The sequence below is a fragment of the Suncus etruscus genome, chromosome 3, assembly GCF_024139225.1.
Source record: "Suncus etruscus isolate mSunEtr1 chromosome 3, mSunEtr1.pri.cur, whole genome shotgun sequence".
Classification (NCBI taxonomy): domain Eukaryota; kingdom Metazoa; phylum Chordata; class Mammalia; order Eulipotyphla; family Soricidae; genus Suncus; species Suncus etruscus.
In genome coordinates this window covers 117809364-117828570 of record NC_064850.1, presented here as the reverse complement: position 1 = coordinate 117828570, position 19207 = coordinate 117809364, and the positions used below count along the sequence as shown (strand labels likewise).

At 44.0% G+C, this 19207-nt stretch overlaps 1 protein-coding gene across 1 annotated transcript in view; it reads right to left on the bottom strand.

The window, feature by feature from the left end:
• Positions 1–18986, bottom strand: part of FREM3 (FRAS1 related extracellular matrix 3) — a 68764-nt gene extending 49778 nt beyond the window's left edge. The window contains exons 1-2 of the mRNA XM_049769945.1: positions 13806–18986; positions 11809–11898 (exon numbers count right to left, since the gene is read on the bottom strand). Coding sequence (XP_049625902.1) covers positions 11809–11898; positions 13806–18978 — 5263 coding nt within the window. The 5' untranslated portion in view covers positions 18979–18986. The remainder of the gene's footprint in view (positions 1–11808; positions 11899–13805) is intronic.
• Between the last annotated feature and the right edge of the window lie 221 nt (positions 18987–19207).

The window sequence follows — 19207 nt, the reverse complement described above, 5'->3', positions numbered from 1 at the left end:
CTGTTTTACATCTGTGATTCCCCATGGATAAGACCTAATAAGTACAAGGACTCATGACCAAGAGTCAACAGCTGGGCTACTATTGGTGTAAGAAATCTTGGCCCTCTTGATTCTCCTTTGAAATTTTTTTACTTATTTCATTATCAAGGGAACCTTTGGGAATGACTTAGGAGCCAGGATAATAGGACTAGATATTTATTTTTATCAAAAGTAGTGAACCAATAAATGATATTTCAAGTCCTCCTTTTTTTCTAAAATAAAAAAGGTTGGTTTCAGGTAACAGTTATCATCAGAAATCAATTCCATGAGAAAAATGCAAAAGAAACAAAAGAAATAAAAATAAACCGTTTTCACCAGCTTGCTATATACTTACTTTTAAAATAAGAAAATAGATTTATTTTTTTAAAAATGTAAGGTGATCCAGAGAGAGACAGAGAGAGAAGGGGTGGGAGACACCATAGAGAATATGATGCAGGCATGAGAGAAACATGCTAAATGTTTTAGACCTCCCAGGGGAGCATTTCAAGTTCATCCTTTACACTGTTACACACAGATCTTTTTTTTTTTATAATTTTTATTTTGACCATAGTGGCTTACATATTGTTGACAATAATATTTTAGGTACATATTAACATAATATCAGGAGGATTCTCATCACCGAATTATCCTCCCTACACCTCCGTTCCCATCCTACCTCCCATATCCTCCTCCCTCACCCCTGGGCTGCTTGAATACGTGGTCTCCTCTGAGCCTAGCTTACTACTTAGTGGTCCTACATCTGGTTTGGTCTTGGTACCTCCCTTGTTTCCTCATCTAACTGGGAGGCGGGACTAGATAGTTCAAGTTATGTGGTTTTGTTTGAAGAAGAGAAAAATGATAAACTGGGGTAAAAATCAAATACACCGAAAATGGACAGAGTCCTTCTAGAGGCTCTCATCATCAGTTTGAGAGAAGGAGAGAAAGAAGGTGAAACACTCCAACAGTACACAAAGAAGTGTTACACACAGATTTCTAACTGTACTTTCTACAACTAAAAATACACTGTAGGATCATCCTTGGCTGCCAGTTTTGAAACCAACCCTACCCATAAGTGTTGGTGAAAGCTACATGACTAGAGGTGAGCTGGAACTGCCCAGGAAGGGTGGAGCCAGAGGAATCCAGCCTCACCGCTTTGCTCCTGGCCACGAACATCTCCTAGTCAGTGAACCCTAGCACACACGCAGAAAACATCACACTACAGGGGCAACACTGGGGAAACAACTAGACCAATACCATGAATATAGAATGAAGATGGCAGCTCAGATGACTCGAAAAGTGTTAACCTCCTATATAGCCTTTAGATAAGTAGTTTAAAAAAGAAATTTGGAAGATGTTCATAGAACTCAAGGAAAGCATAGAGAGAGTCGAATGGGCCACAAGTAAGAATCAAGAGGATATGGAAAGGGCCCGGAGAGATAGCACAGTGGTGTTTGCCTTGCAAGCAACCAATCCAGGACCAAAGGTGGTTGGTTCAAATCCCGGTGTCCCATATGGTCCCCCATGCCTGCCAGGAGCTATTTCTGAGCAGACAGCCAGGAGTAACCCCTGAGCACCGCTGGGTGTGGCCCAAAAACAAACAAACAAACAAACAAAAAATAGAGGACATGGAAATAGAAATCAGGAAACTCCAAACTGAAATAACAGGACTGAAAAACTTTGTAGGCAAAATGAAAACCTCACTTGAAAGCCTCTCCAACAGAGCAAAAGCAGAAGAGGACTGAATCAGTGAGCTGAAAGATGAAGTGCATAACAACTCTATACAACAAGAGAATGGAAAAGAGCTTTAAAATATTTGATCAAAGAGGGGCCAGAGTGGTGGCACAGTGGTAGAAAATTTGCCTTGCTGGCGGCTGACCTAGAAAGGACCTTGGTTCGATCACCTGGTGTCCCATATGGTCTCTTATGCCAGGAGTGATTTCTGAGCATGTAGCATCACTGGGTGGAGCCCAACAAAACAAAACAAAATTTGATCAGTCAATGGGAAAAGTCATCAAAGAATATAAACAGATGAAAATAGAAGTCTGATAAACTCAACAGAAACAACATAAGAATCACTGAAGTCCCAGAAACCCAGGAAGAATGTCCCCAGGAAATCATTGCAGAGAAACTCCCAGAGCTAAACACTGCATACAACCAAATCCTGCATACCTGAAGAGTACCAGCTAAAAGAGATCCAAAAAATAAACACCGCAAGACACATCCTAGTCACAGTGTCAAAATCCCACAGATAGGGAGAGAATACTGAAAATAGTAAGATCAAAAAAGGATATTACATTACATTAAAAGGAGCATCCTTAAGATTTACAGCAGACCTATCACAAGAAACCCTCAAGGCCAGAAGGCAGTGGTGGGGTATAGTGACAAAACTCAATGAAATGAATGTTTCATTTAGAATACTGCACCCAGCAGAACACATGTTTAGGTTTGAAGGAAGTATGCATAGCTTCACAAAAAAACAAAAGCTCAGAAGCTTTACAGACTTAAAACCAGCCTTAAGGGCCGGAGAGTGGCATGGAGGTAGGGCATATGCCTTGCATGCAGAAGGGCGGTGGTTTGAATCCCAGCATCCCATATGCCCACCCCCCCAAGCCTGCCAGGAGTGATTTTTGAGTGTAGAGCCAGGATTAACCCCAGAGTGCTGCTGGGTGTGACCCAAAAATCAAACCAACCAACCAAACAAACAAACAAAAACAGCCTTAAAAAAATAACTGAAGTCTACTTTAAGACAAGACAGACCAAAATAACTGCACCAAACTCCTACACAAAGATGACACTAAATCCCATAACAATTGTCTCTCTCAATGTTAATGAACTAAATGCATCTGCTAAGAGGTACAGAGTGGCAAAATGGATCAAAAAGGAATCCAACATTCTGCTGCCTACAAAAAACACATCTGAATAGTAAGAACAAACATAGACTCAAAATGAAAGGTTAGAGGAAAATGATCCAAGCAAACAACTTCGTTAAAAAAGCTAGAGTAGCCATATTATTATCTTTAATCTTAGAAAAATTATAAGGGACAAAGATGGAATTTCATAATAATCAAGGGATATGTACAACAGAAAGAAATCATGCTCTTAAACATATATGAACCCAATGAGGGACCAGCAAAATATTTAATACAATTTTTGACAAATCTGAAAGAAGACATCAATAGCAACATTAAAATGGTGGAAGACCTCAATACCACCTGTCACCACTTGATAAATCAACCAGGCTGAAAACAAACAAAATAAACTAGCTCTAAAAAGAGAAATGGAAGAAAGTGGCCTACTAGATATATATAGGGCACTTCATTCTCAGTAAACTAGAAACACAATTTTCTCCAATGCACATGGATCATTCTCCTGGATAGACCACATGCTGGCCCTAAAACATACCTCCATGAAATCAAGAGTAAAGAAATTGTACGGTTTACCTTCTCAGATCACAAGGCAATGAAATTAGAAGTGAACTACAAAGGGACAAATAGAAAAACTATAAAACCTGGAAATTACACAGATCACTACTGAACAACAAGTGGGTCAGAGATGAAATCAAAGAGGAAATAAAAAGATTCCTGGAAACAAATGACAATGAAGACACAAATTATCAGAATTTATGGGACACAGCAAAAGCTGTACTGAGAGGAAAATTTATAGCTTTGCAAACACACATCAAGAAGGAGGAAGGGGCCTACATGACTAGCTTAATGACACAGCTTATAAAATTAGAAAATGATCAACAAAAGAAACCAAAAATAGGTATGCAGAAGGAAATAACAAAGCTTAGAGCAGAAATCAATGAAGTGGAAATCCAAAAAAACAAACCAAAAGATCAACGAAAGCAAAAGTTGGTTCTTTGAAAAATAAAAAAACAAAAACAAAAACAAAAAAAGAAAAGGATTGATAAACCATTAGCAAACCTCACAAAGAAAGAGAAAGAAAAAAACTTAAAAAAAAACTGGATTAGAAATGAAAAGGGGGAGACCACTACAGATATTGCAGAGATTCAAAAGGTAATCAGAGACTACTTTGAGAAACTCTATACCATAAAACATAAGAACCTGGAAGAAATGGATAAATTCTTGGACTCTGATAATCCTCCATCGTTGAATTAGGATGATCTAGCATATCTAAACAGGCCCATCAATATTGAGAAAATTAAAATGGTAATCAAAAGTCTTCCCCAAAACAAAAGCCCAGGCCCAGATAGATTCACTAATAAATTCTTTCAAACCTTTCAAGAGGAACTACTAACTACCAATTCTTTTCAGGATCTTTCAGGAAATTGAAGAAACAGACACACTTCCAAATAATTTTTATGAAGTCAACATCACCCTAATACCAAAACCAGAGATGCTACAAAAATAGAAAATTACAGACCAATATCACTGATGAATACAGATGCAAAGATATCAACAAAATCCTGGCAAGTAGGATCCAATGCCTCATCAAAAAGGTAATACACCATGATTAAGTAGATTTCATTCCAGGAATTCAAAGATGGTTCAACATATGTAAATCAGTCAACATAATACACCATATAAACAAAAGAAATAATAAAAACAATACAATCATATCAGGAGATGCAGAGAAAGCATTCAACTAGGTCCAAAACCCATTCATAATAACTCTCAACAAGTTGGGAATGGAAGGAATTTTTCTCAATATAGTCTAGGCCACCTACCATAAGCCAATGACAAATATTATTCTCAGTGGGGACAAACTAAAAGACTTTCCTTTAAAATGTGGTACAAGACAAGGCTGCCCCCTCTCACTACTCCTATTCAACATAGTACTGGAAGTACTTGCCATAGAAATTAGACAAGAAAAAAATATCAAGGGCATTCAGATAGGGAACGAACAAGTCAAAATCTCACTATTCACAGATGATATGATACTATATTTAGAAAACCCTAAAAACTCTACCAAAAAACTTTTAGCAACAATAGATTCATATAGCAAAGTGGTAGGCTACAAATTAAACAAAATAAATGGTCTTCTTATACACTAATAATTATACAGAAGAAATGGATATTTAAAAAAATCCCATTTACATTAGTGTCACACAAACTCAAATACTTTAGAGTCAACTTAACTAAAAAGGTGAAGGACCTATACAAAGAAAACTAAAAAACTTTGCTTCAATAAATAAAAGAGAACACAATAAAATGGAGCCCATACCCTGTTCATGGATTGGGAGAATTAATATAATTAAAATGGCAATACTCCCCAAAGCACTGTACAGATTCAATGCAATGCCTCTAAGAATCCCCATGACATTCTTCAAAGAAGTGGATCAAAGACTTAAAATTCTTTGGAACAATAAACACCCATGAATAGCTAAAAATAACCCTAAGGAAATAGAAGATATGAGGCATCACTTCCCCAACTTTAAATTGTATATACAAAGCAATAGCCATTAAAACAGCATGGTATTGGAATAAAGACAGACCCTTAGGTCAGTAGAATAGTCTTGAGTATTCAGAGAATGTTTCCCAGACATACAATCAATTATTCTTTGATAAAGGGGCAAGAAATGCAAAATGGATCAAGGAAAGCCTCTTCAACAAGTGGTGTTGGGACAACTAGTCAACCACATGCAAACATGTGAACTCAGATTCATCTAACACCATGCACAAAGGTCAAATTTCAATGGATTAAAGACCTTGATATCAGACCCGAAATCATAAAGTATAGTCATTTCATGACATTGAGACTAAAGGAGTTTTCATGAGGAAAAATCACTCTCCAAACAAGTAGAAGTAGAGATAAACAGATGGGACTCTATAAAGCTGAAAAGCTTCTGTACCTCAACGGAAATTGTGACTAGGATACAAAGGCCACCCATAGAATGAGAGAAACTATTCACTCAATAACCATCAGATAAGGGGCTAATAGCTAAGATATACAAAATACTGACAGAACTTCACATGAGAAATAATCTAACCCCATCCAAAAATGGGAGAAAAAAATGAACAGACACTTCCTCAAAGAAGAAATACAAATGGCCGAAGGCACATGAAAAAATGCTCCACATCACTAATCATAAGGGAGATGAAAATCAAAGCAATGATGAGTTGCTATCTCAAGCCACAAGAACAATCACTGCTGTTTGAGATTTTGAGAGAAAGGAACTCTCATTCACTGCAGGTGGGAATGCTGTCTTATTCAGCCTTTATGGCAAACAATAAGGAGATTCCTCATAAGCTGGAAAAGCTCCCATATGATCTAGTTACCTCACCCTAGGGATATATCCCCAAACCAAAAACACAACACAAAAATTCCTTCCTATATTCACACCTATATTTATTGCAGCACTATTTAAAATAGCCAGAATCTGGAAACAATTCAGACCTGAGAACAGATGAATAGCTACAGAAACTGTGATACATATAATGTATGTATCACAATGTAATACTATACAGCTGTCAGGAAAAATGAAGTCATAAAATTTTCCTATACATGGTTGGATATGGAAACTATTATGTTGAATGAAATAAGTCAGAGTTAGAGAGATAGACACAGAATAGTCTCACTCATATATAGGTTTTAAGAAAAATAAAAGACATTATTGTAATAATACCCAGAGGCAATAGAGATGAAGGCTGGATGAACCAGCCCACAGTATGAAGTTTGCCACAAAAAGTCTTGAGTTCAAGTAGATAAATAAATACACAGACAAGTATCATGACAATGGTAGTGAGTGAGAGAAATAGGATGCCTATCTTAAATACAGGCAGGGTTGGGGGAGGAGGAAGATGGGGGTACTGGTGATGAGAATGTTGCAGTGGTGAAGGGGGGGCATCTTCCTTTTTTAATAACTAATTCCAACTACACACATGTTTGTAATCATCGTGCCTAAATAAAGGTATTAATTAAAAAATACACTTCGGGCCGGAGAGATAGCATGGAGGTAAAGCGTTTGCCTTGCATACAGAAGGTCGGTGGTTCAAATCTCATGCATCCCATATGGTCCCCTAAAAAATGCCAGGAGTAATTCTTGAGCACAAAGCCACTGAGTAACCCCCAAGCTGTGCCAGGTATGGCCACCAAACAAAACAAGCAAAAAACAAAAGTGAATTGTAGTTCTCTTTCAAGATAAAGAAATACAATTTTATTAAAACACATCTTAAAGATAGTAAATTCTCTTATAGCCTTACTCTGGTTATGTTTCTGCTTTTGCTATATTATAGCTATAGAAACATGTATAAAATTTTTCTAATACCCCTGGCTTGCTCATGAATTTGAAATCTCTTCCTGCTTCTATCTCTCTTTTCCATTTTGTCACTCTCTCAACTTTGAACTCTTGCTCTCATTTTACCACTGTTTTATTTGAAATAATGTTGAAAATGTTTGGAAGCATCTGACTACAGAGACTCTGAGGAAGGCTTTCTCTTTGTCAGGCCTGGAGATATCTGAGAGGCCATGCCTACCTAACACACAGTGATGGAAGAAGGGCACAATTCCCTGTCAATGAATGACTTGAATGTTGGAACCACTAACAACACAATCTACTTAAGTACAGTGGTGAAAATGTATCTCAGGAGCTGGAGAGATTTGTTAAGGGTCTGACATGCATGCTCTGCCTGGGAAAGGTCTGGATTAGATCCCCTGAAACACGACGATCCCCATGTACCAAGTTCAGAATAGCACCTGAGCACCACCAATTGCCATCCCCTACCCACCAACAGAAGCTTTCTAAAAAAGCAGTTTCAGAAACATATTTATTTTAAATAACATAAAAGACCCAAAGTAGTACATTAGAAGATGGTTGTATGTCATCAGAAAGGTAATCAATAAATCAATTGGTAAGTTTATTCAACATTTCATTTAGAAAATATTTTTAAAAGAGGAATATTTAAAAAGAGATCAGTTGGTCTTTAGTCAGAGAGTCATGATACTTTTCCAAAGAATATAACCCAGATGGCCCATAGACACATTAAAAAAAGTTCAACATCACTTGTCATCAGGGAAAGACAAGTCAAAGTCACATGAGTTAATGTTTAATACCCAAGAGAAAGGTGTGTGTCAAAGACATTAGAAGCTACAAGTGTGGAGAAAAAGAAAGTCTGGCTCACTACTGGTGAGAATATAAATTGGCAGAGCCTCTATGAAAAACTGTATAGAAATTTACTAAAAGATAAGAAAAGAAGCAACATGTGTTCCAATGATAACCATTCACAAATGTTTACCTAAAGGACAGGAAAGGACTAATTTGAAAGTATATTTGTACCCAGTGGTCATTATTCTTGATCATCAAACACCCATCGACAGAAATGAGATGAAGGAACCACTCACTGTGATGTCTTACAATATTACACTGCCATAAAAAAACAAATCATGTCTTTTGGGACAAGATGGATGGAACTTGAGACTGTATTATGAGATAGCTTCTCCTACATATTGAATGTAAATGACTAAAGTAAGTGAACTGGCAAACTTATAGTGAACAAACTTATAGACTTGGAGAAAACTATGGTGCATACTGGAGAGAGAGAGAGGAGGCTTAGATATGGGTTCTGTGCATGACAGTAGCAAAGCACCCACTGAATAAATGATTGCACAATACTTAATGAGCTTATCTATACAAATATGTGTTTTAAGGTTCAGTCAGAGAAAATGTGACCTCCTGTGTCACAGAATCCATGTCTGAGTGTACTGAGTGTTGAAGGGATGGGTAAAGGGTCTTGTTGATCACTGGATGGTAGTGATTGGGTAGTGATTTTAGTGAGCTAATATACACATAGAAGTATAAAGCTACAGACCAGCATTTTTCAACCACTGTGTCGCAGCACACTAGTGTGCTGTGAAATATTGTCTGGTGTGCTGTGGGAAAAATTCCAATTTTATCTGTAACATGCAGCTTTGGCTCACAAAAGACCAATCATTAGATTATTTTATAATATAGTAATCATAAAATAATGCCTTTGTGTTTATTTGATTCCTATTCAAGAGGATTACTTTATATATAGTCAATATAGTCTCAGAGTTAAATTTTTTAAAGATTTTCTAATGGTGGTGTGCCTCATGATTTTTTTTATGAAAAAAGTGTGTCTTTGCACAAAAAGGTTGAAAAGCACTGCTATAGACCCCAATTCCATACTATTTTTAAACTAAAACATTTTGGGGGGCATCCCGGAACAGTGCTCTGAGGGCCACAGGACTACTTGCAATAGCTGACCACAGAAGCCAGACAATAGCTCAATGTTTGAATCTGGTGGTATGATGCTGTTAAGATCCAGTGGGGGTCCTGTGGAGGTACCTAGATTACACCTCGTGGTGTTCAGTTATAGCCAGGGAGTACTGGATTCCAAACTTGGGGGTGCACCCCTGACCCATGAGTCAGCTCCCTCAATTTCTGGTAAATAAATTAAATAGAATCACAAATGAGAATGGATCAAACACAAAATTATTTACACTAATCCTTCAAGCTATTCATCAACTGTCGTAAATGATTTCAAGGGCGCATCAAGACCAGACAACTCAGTGCAATGCATGACATTTGGGCAGTAAAAACCCACAAACACACTTCATTAGCTTATAAACACAAAGAACTAATTTTAGAATCAACAAGAAAAATTTGTGGCCTTGTGTGGTATGGGGCCTCATCTGATTGCTCTTCCCACTCTACAGTACAGGTTGCCCCCTGACCGAGTGAGGGAAAGGCAGTTGGTGCCAGTCCTCTGACTGTTTTCTGGGTTCTCAGCTTTTCACGGGTAAGAGCCAGACTTTGTAATCTATCTGCTAGACCTGGATTGGTTTCCAAAGTCACTCGCATATGACTAGGATGACGTTGGCAGGTTCTCCTACCTCAGTGTCTGCATTTTAAAATTTCAGATTTGACCGTCAAGTCAGAGCACAGATCTAATATGTAGTTTATCTAGTCACACTGGCCCACAGAACAAAGTCAAAAAAAACAATTTACAAAGTCTCCATTATTGGGTGGAGCAATAGCACAGTGGGGAGGGCATTTGCCTTAAACACAACCAGTCTGGATTTGATCCCCGGCATTCCATATGGTCCCCCGAGCCTGCCAGGAGTAATTTCTGAGAGCACAGCCAGGAAGAACCCCTGAACACTGCTGGGTGTGGCCCAAAAGCAAAACAAAAGTTTCCATTATTTATCACTAAATATTCTCTTTATTTCTGACATTGTCCAAAAAGCTCAGTGTCCAAGTCTTTTTTATTCTGAGGGGACAAAAATCTAGAACTTCACACATAGGAAGCATACACTCTATTACTGAGTCACACTCTGAGCCAAGAAATCAGTTTTTAAACTTTGAAGAAGAGGGAAAAAAGGGCTCAATGGTACCAACTGTAGTTAGTTTCACCAGAGAGCAAATGGTTTTAAATGAGCACCTGTTTTGTGCCAAGTACTTAGTATATAACATCTCTAAATACTCAACAAGCTTTTGAAAAAGTTACAATGCCTAATATTTTATGAACTGGGGAAATGAATCACAAAGGCAATTTGCTCAAGGTCACAGGGGACAAGTTGGGAGTCCAACAGTACAGAAGAGGGATTCTCACCCAGCATTGTTTTGCAACAAACACAGTCCTGACTGATGACACATGATTTAAGTCCAAATATTGCTCACTCACTAGAAATGAACAGTGATTTATATTGCAGAGGTTGTTGAGTGACAAGAAGCCCATGAACATAATTACATAATTTTTTGCAATTATCCTGTCATTCTGCAAAATGATTTTTCTTTGGCCACATAATCAGCAATATTCCCAGCTGTGTAAAGAAAGTGGCATCTATTAACCAGTTGCTGTCCATTATTTTGAAGCAAGCATTCCTTATGCTTTTCACTACATCTTTCATCTCATCCAGAAAGACCTCAATTTTGGGATTAGAGATTTCTGTTCTAGAGCTAGAAATCCTAACAAAATCTGAAAGTGAATTTGGTCCTTTGTTTCGGAGTGTTAACTTGCCCCAGCAGGGGACGCAGTTCCTGAAGAGATTTCCATGTCTGTAACACAATGCTTCTCAATTATTTTCTATCATGCCCCCCCTAGGAAGAAGAAAACGTTTTTTCATGCCCCCCCACGACTATAAATAGTATCCTTATTTAAAAATTTTTAACCTGCAAAACAAATATATATAAAACAATTTGAGTTGTTTTTTTAGTCAGCGGTGATGTCTGGATTAATGGCTACAATGAGCACGTTTTGCAATGCATAGCTTTTCGAAGCGGGGTTTGAAGCAGGATACAGCAACTCTCAGCTCCACAGACATATGAAACATGGGCCTAGCTTGTTATGACAGTGTTTGCCGAGATCAAAGGCACCCCCTTTATGGAGCCTCATGGGGGCATGCCCCACTATTTGAGAAACACTGCTGTAAGGTAACATTCTTTTTATTTTTGTTTTTGGACCATACCCGGAGGTCCTCAGGGCTTACTCCTGACTCTACACCCAGGAATATCTCCTTGTGGTACTCGGGGGACATTATGGGATGCAGGAGATCAAACTTAGGTCGGCTGCATGCAAGGCAAAAGTCCTACTTTTTTCATTATTGCTCCAGCAGCTATGGACTAACATTCTTAATCTAGGTCAAGGAAAATATTTGATGTTTTCTAACAAAAATCCTTTATTATTTTTCAGTCTTTGAGAGGGAGCTGTCAAAAATCACTGGGCATAGGGCCACTCCATCAAACTACAACTATTCATTTGCTACTATTTTGACGGTACCGAGCATGATGTGTGTGTCACGCTTCTGTCAATTTCATGTTGATTTACATGAACCTCATCTCTCTTGAAGGTTTCCATGTCCACTTACCAGTGTCTTCAACGGAGAAGTAGAAGACATCCCTCGTGGCACTACTGCTCTCTTTCAAGATGTAGAGGATCCTTCGCTCATCAATGTCCGCTGATGAAAAAGTGACAGGCACACGTGTCATCTGGGTGCAATAAACCAACCACCCCATGCTACAGAACACTAGCATTTGGCTAGGGCAGGGAAGGCAACTGCAGATGCATTTGAAAATACTAAGTGAGCACATACCTCATTTCCCCCTAAAGGACAGAAGAGAACTGAAATCTTAGCTACTATTTGTAGCATCTCTGGGGTAGACACAAGGAGGTCACGATTAGGGAATGTGGGGTTAACAGCAAATAGAACATGTGACAAACATTGAGTCCCATTTAGCTCTAGGTCTTCTGCATAAGCAATGGGCTTGGTGTAATGCTCTGGATTCATGAACTACTTGATTAAATGAGTTTAGTATGCCGGAGAGATAGTACAGCAGGTAAGGCGCTTGCTTTGCACAGGCTCAATTCCTGGCTTTCCATATGGTCCCCCAGCCCTACCAGGAGTGATTCCTAACTACAGAGCCAGAAGTAGCCCCTAAGCATCACCAAGTGTGCTCCTTACTCCCCTCCCCATAAGTTTAAATAATAATTACTGCCAAACATTAAAAGAAAAACAAAGAGAATGACATGGTGATTTATTTTCTATTGCTTCTGCCCTTAGGTTTTAAAGAAGCGGTACCTTGCCTGATAATGATGTTTTTGTAATGGTAATTATTAGTATGTCAAAGATAATTTGTTTATGGAAGGCTTATCTACCAGAATCATTCTTCCAAACCCACATGTGATTTCACTTGCTTTAGAAGCAATTCTTATATTAAAAAACAAACAATCAAAACTCTTTTCAAAGGTTTTACCTGGAGCAGCTTCAAGGTTTGTGTGTCATATGTAAACATTTCATGTATTATCTCCCACCTTATGCATAAATGAGCTGCAGAGAGACAGGTCAGGGCTCCCGGAAAGAATAGTGAGAAAGAATAGTGAGAATACCTGACCGAGGGAAACAGGGAATCCTGCCTGTGGTTAGTGCTGGCTTATCTAGGTCAAATCTGCCATTAATAGTAACCACAAATACAGAAAAAAAAATACAGTCTTTAAAGCCTAGCTCTCTACTCACGTAGGCCAACTTAGCTAAGTGTACTTCCTTATTTTAGATGTAGAAATTACAGCTGAAGAATACAGCCAAATGTGCAATTACAGCTCAAATCTTCATGCCTCAGATACAGATAATTCTTAGATAGGCTTTACTTAAAATTCAAAATTAAGCAGAGAGTATTCAAACAGATATGACATTTTCTGACAAGATTTCAAAAGCAGATACTCTTCACCGCTGTTCTGAATGTTTTTTTTTTTTTTGTTATTGTTTGTTTTTGCTTTTGTGCCACACTCAGCAGTGCTACTGGCTCTGTGCTCAGGAATTATTCCTCATGACCAACTGGGGTGACAGAGATCAAACCAAGGTCAGATGCATGAAAGACAAATGCCTTCCCACACTGCTATAGCTCCATCCTGAGTATGTTCTTAAGTTTTAAGGACCTAACTATAAGCTTTGGGGAGGGTCATGGGACAGTCTGATTTTTTTTCTTTTGATTTTTGGGGGGGGGGGGGCAATACCTGGTGTAGTTCAGGGCTTACTTCTGATTTTGCATTCACTCTTAGTATCACTCTTGGTGGACTCAGGAGACCATGAGGGATTCTAGGACTTGAGGCCACCTCATAGCATGCATGGCAAGCACTCTACCCTCTGTACTTTCTATCTGCCTCCACACCTCAATGGGACATTTTGATGAAATAGCCAAAAAGGGACTTGCTGCCTTTCTTATTATTGGATCATTTCTCTTCCCACTGTATTTCTTTGGAATCAGAATCTCTGGGCAAATGGCCTGAGGCCAATTCAGCTTTTCAGAGCCAAGCCATCAGATTGGCACAAGAAAAGGGTGAGAGACATGGGGGATGGTGACTACTAACCTTGTGTAAACACTTGCATGCTCTCATTTCTGAAGCCAGTATGGATAATGAAGCCATGCTGAGGTCTTCTGGTCACTTGGTACTTCAGGAACTCCTGAGGGCTGTCCCAATCCACAGCCTTCAGAGACTCATTGGTCACCACAATGCCCACGTGTCCACCAGGAAGGGGCTGTAAGGCTGGGGCACCCCTGTTAATGGCAATCTTGGGGATGCCATTGTCTAAGGGATGTATAGAGATTCTCATTCTCTGTGGGTTGTGTGTCTCCTGGACAGTGTCTGGGAAGACATAGAACTCGGTGTGAATCCCATCTGTCACGGTCAAGGCCAAAAAGTCTTCCGTCTTATTACTGGCATCATGCCAGTAGCTAATGAGGTTCTCTTTCAGGTCCCTCATGGTGAAGGTGATCACAGGATGGCTGCCATTGTATACAACACTGCCACAGATGGGCAGCTGGCTGATGGTAAAGAGAAGAAGGTTGTCGGGGCTCTCCTCATCTTCCACTGTCAACTCCAAGGCAGTGATGAGTTTATGCTGCCCTTTCTGCAGAGCTAGAGTGTGGACTGTCAAAATGGGCTTCTTGTCTTCCTTAGTTGTAATGAAGACCTTGAAGATTCTCTCTCCAGACTGGCGTCCATAGGTCACCTGGAGCTCTACAAGGTCCATCCTTAGCTTGTTGTTTGACGTACAAACATAGACTATTTTGTGGTCCGTCAACTGCTGCTGTGTGAAGGAGACAATGGGATCCCCAGGCTGGTCAGAGCTTTCCAGGTGCCCATGGCTAGGAGCCCGGATGATATTTGCATGAAAGGGGGTACCAGGGCTGTCTACATCACTGGTGCTAAGGAGATCAGTGGGGAAGGTCACCCTGTTGCCTTCTGCCAAGGACAGACTCTTGCTGAACACCTCAGGGAAGACTTGTTTGGAACTGCCTGGGGAGATGTAGAAATAGCAGCAGGATAAGGTATTCACACCATCAGTCACATCTAATTCGAGAAGATCAGGGGCTCCCTGGGGGCCAGTGTGGGTATAAGAGACACGCCCTGTGTCGATGTCCCCCTGGGTGAAATTCATTCCCAGGGTGAGGTTGCTCCTCACATCTCCTCCTGCTTTTTGCTGTAGTTGCAGGAACCCTTGTTGAGGTCTGGAACGCAGGACAAAACTCAGACTCTTATCATCCGAGTCAACATCAGTGGCCTTGAGGACCCTATTGGTGATGACCGTGGTGTGGCTGGTCTCAACCCAAAGCCCAAGGTTGGTGACCAGCTGAGGGGTCTCATCATCCACCGGGGTCACCGTGATACAGACCGTGGTGTGGGTCACATGCCAGCCGTCACTAAGCCAGACCTCAAAACTGTCCTCAGTGCTCTCGGAGTCATCATGTTCATACACTATGGTGGAGGCGGCCTGGATTTCATGCTGGGTGAACCTACGGATGAGTTGGCTTCCCGTAGCCAGCTGTTGTAGGACCCGCCCATGCCGAGGGAGGGCTGTGAGCTGGAAGTAAAACTCATTGGGTGGCAAATCTGCATCGGTGGCACCAAGCAGAGAAGCATCTATCACCAGACTCATCCCCTCTAACACAACAAACTTGCAGGCAGAGAGTAGAGGCTGTTCATCATTGGTGGGTAATATGATGATGGGGAAAAAGGCTGTTGGGGAGAAGTGGATACCATCAGAGCAATACAAGGTGAAATGATCTTCTTGGGGTTCCACCCCCTTGTGGATGCTCTGTACGTAATGTATGTTCCTTGCTTGGATGTCGCTGATGGAGAAAGCACTGATGGGCTGACCAGCCTGGGATTCCCTAGAGCCAGGGGCAGCTGCTATATTCTCCAGGTAGCCGGATGCTGGCTGGGTGGTCACTGTGCATGTGATTGCTTCTTGGTGTGTGTCTATATCTTCAATGCTCAGATGCTGTACAGTCAAGGGGCTCTTTCCACCTTCACGGACAACAAAGGACTTTCCCATTGAGACTTTGGGGGCCACATTGTCCACAGGCAGCACCATCACATGCACTAGTACCCTCTCCACTATAGCGTCCCCCACCACCCACTGATAAGAGTTTTTGGAGAGGGCGAGGCTGAAGGTGTCCTGCTGCCCCTGGTAACCCACTTCGCCCCAGGTGTGGTCATAGATCACAGCCCCACTGATGAGGTCATCTTGGGTGAATTGGTCTGTAGGTAAACCATTCACCAGAATCACCCCCATTTTGGGGAGGTCCTCCACAACGAAGGAGAGCATCAAATCCCCATTACCCTTCCTTTGGTCACGGATGGTGCCCATGGCAAGTTCAGCGGCTCCATGCTCCGGGACGTCCATAGACACCTCTAAGAGTGGACTCCCTGTGAGAGAGATTCTGGGACTTTTCTCTGCAATTTCAGGATGCACAAAAATCCGAACCATAATGGGGATTTTGTGCACTCTGTCCCTCACCTCCAGATGGAAGGTGTCACTGGTAGACTGGATTCTGCTGTGCTGATAAGAGATACTTCCATTGATAATATCAGCTCGTGAAAAAGCTTGTCCCAGAGCCAGATCTTTTTGCAAGTATTGCAAATGTCCGTATTGAGGACCCATAACTAATACAAAGACAATACAGTCAACATCTGTGTCAGGGTCTGTGACATCCAGTTCATTTCTGCTAAGAACAAAGTTTTCTCCCTCTGAGACAGAAAAGCCTCTGTTGGTGACCTCCGGGGGCTGGTCAGCCACAGGCTCCAGGAAGACTGAAAATGTCCCGGTCACATGGTTGCCTGCAGCATCTTCCACCTGGTAGGTGAACTGGACCAGCTGGGGTGCAATTCCCAACTCCCGAGGGGGCTGGTAGGCAACTAGCTGGCAGTTTACCTGTGCCTGGGTGAAGTGGATGATGGGTGTGTCTGGGGAGTCAGTGAGCACAATTTCTCCTACCTGCACAGGGTGGTTGGCGTCTGAGTCTGTGGGGAGTGTCAGAAGGGTGTACCCCAAATTCTGCTCGTCAGACTCCAGGTCCGTGTACTGGAGGCATTTGTTATGGAAGGGAGTGAGCTGGTATTGCTGTACCCTCATTTTTAGGGTGGTTCCTGGAGTGAGCTCTGGGCTCTGCAGATCCACAGGTCGGACCTCAATGGTTAACCTGTGCTGGCTGGACAGATTGGGAGGGTCGTGGTCATCCTGCACTCGGAAGATCAGCTGGGTTGTGGTGGATTGATGATGCTGGAGTCCAAGATGGCGGTAGAAGAGTCTCCCTTCTGTGATGTCACACTGGAACCACTCGGCCACCACCTTCTCATAAAGTCCCTCTTCTTCCATGAAACACCAGTCTGCAGCTTCAGGGGGCGGAGGAGATGTGGCCTGTCGCAGCAGCAGCTCTCCCAGGGCCTGTCTCGAGTGGGGAAAACCGGGTGAGGGGTCCCATTCTGTCTCAGCCTCATTTCCCTCCAGGGGCTGGTCCTCCAGCACAAATCGGATGACTGAGTCGTCAGAGTCTGGGTCTGTGGCCCGCAGCATCCAGGGGGTAATGCGGACCAGCTGACCTGTGCCTAGCCGGACACCTGTGTTGACTGTGATCCTTGGAGGCTCATCGTCCATGGGTATGATGGTGACAGGGAAAAGAAATTCCACCCGGTGCCGCCCGTCCTCCAAGCGGAAGAGGATGTTGTCGCTGGAGGAGTCGCTGCCATCGTGTTGATACACCACGCGACCCTCGGCCAGGTCCCGGGGGCTGAACTGCTTGGCCGGCTTGGCTGCCGCCCCCAGTATCAGCAACTGCCCGTGTCTCAAGCCCTGGACGGCGGTCACGTTCACCTCGTCCAGGTTGTCCTGGTCACGGATCTGGAGGCCGTGAGTGCCGGATAGGGCCCGTGCCTGACCTTCCCGGAGCAGCAGCCCTCCGTGGTAGATGGCCACGGGGGCCAGGGCGTCTACCGCCCTCAGTACCACGGTGAAGGTGAAGGGCGTCGAGGCTGCGCGGTCTCCATCCACCACCTCCAGCTCCAGCTGCAAGAGACGCTCCTGGGCTGATGGCGCTGCCGCAGGGGGCAAGTAGATGATTTTCAGCTCCCGCAGCTCCCGCTGAGTGAAGGAGGAGACTGGAGGTCCCAGGGGGTCATCGGTGCTCACCAGGTGGCCCCAGAACTCCGGAAGCCCTGGAGGGGTGGGAGGGCCACTGAGGATGTTGAAGACCAGGTCATCGGGCTCAGATTCCGAGTCCTCCGCAGCCAAGGCGTCGGGGGTCAGGACAGCTAGCATGCTCAGACTCACTTCCAGCACCATCGAGGCTCTGGCGCTGGGCCGAGGCGCTGTGTTCTGGTTTTGGTGGAGTCTCACCAGCAGCTGGAAATGCTCCCGATGCTGCACCTCCAGAACCCCGGGGCCACCCTTGGGCGCACCCAGCAGCTCCACCATCATGGGCACCGAGTCCCAGCGGGGCCTTGAGGAGCTGGTGAATCGATGCTGGTAGCGCACCCCAGCTCGGACAAAAGCTGCACAGTCTACGCCACGGCCTCTGGGCAGCGGGGTCCCCGTGGCGTCCACTAAGCGTCCGAACTCCGGCAGCGGGCCGGCGTCGGGCGGGAGAGGGGTGAGCCGGCACCTGTGCGCGCCTCCAGCCTCCCCGGTGGCGAAGTCCAGCACTCGCCTGTCGATGGTCCGGCTGCAGCCGCGAGGCTTCTCCACAGCCAAAGGCCTGTTGCGCGCCACCAGCTCCAGCGGCGGGAAGTCCACGGCCACGGCCAGCGTAAAGGGCAGAGCCAGCGTGCAAGCCGGGGCGTCGTAGCGCAGCTGCAGCGGCACCAGGGCGCGCCGTTGGCTCCGGGCGCCCCAGTGCATGAAGGCCACCTGGCGCAACCCGAAGGCGCAGGGGAAGCGGCGCGGGACGAGCTTGCCCAGGCGGCGCAGCTGCGGGGCGTCCAGGACCGTCACCTCGCACCCGGCCCGGGGCTGCTGCACGCGGATCACCAGGTCCCGGAGCGGGTCGAGCCACCGCGAGCGGCCCACGGACACCCGGAGCGCCGCCCTGGCAATCAGGACGCTGGAACCGTCGGGGCAGCTGGCGGCGCCGCCTGGTGCGCCCGGAGCGGGCAAGTAGAGCTCGGATGCCGGCTCGGGTCCCTGTCCTCGCAGCCCCGGGCAGCTGAGGAGCAGGCAGGCGAGCGCGGCCACCAGCCGCTGGAGTAGAGACGCCTCCGCCATGGGAGCTTCGGGGGGGACCCGGCCCGTGTTCAAAGCGGGGCGCGCTCGGCTGTAGATGCGGGCTGCGGCGGCGGGGTCCGGGAGAGTCGAGCGCCTATCCGGCGGGCGCGGGTGTCTGCGCTTCAGCTGCAGCAGGTACCGCTGCGCGGGGAAGGGGCTGAGCCTACGGTCTGCTCCGCCCCCGGCCCGCGCCAGGGGCCGCCCAGATTTACACCAGCACCCCGAGATC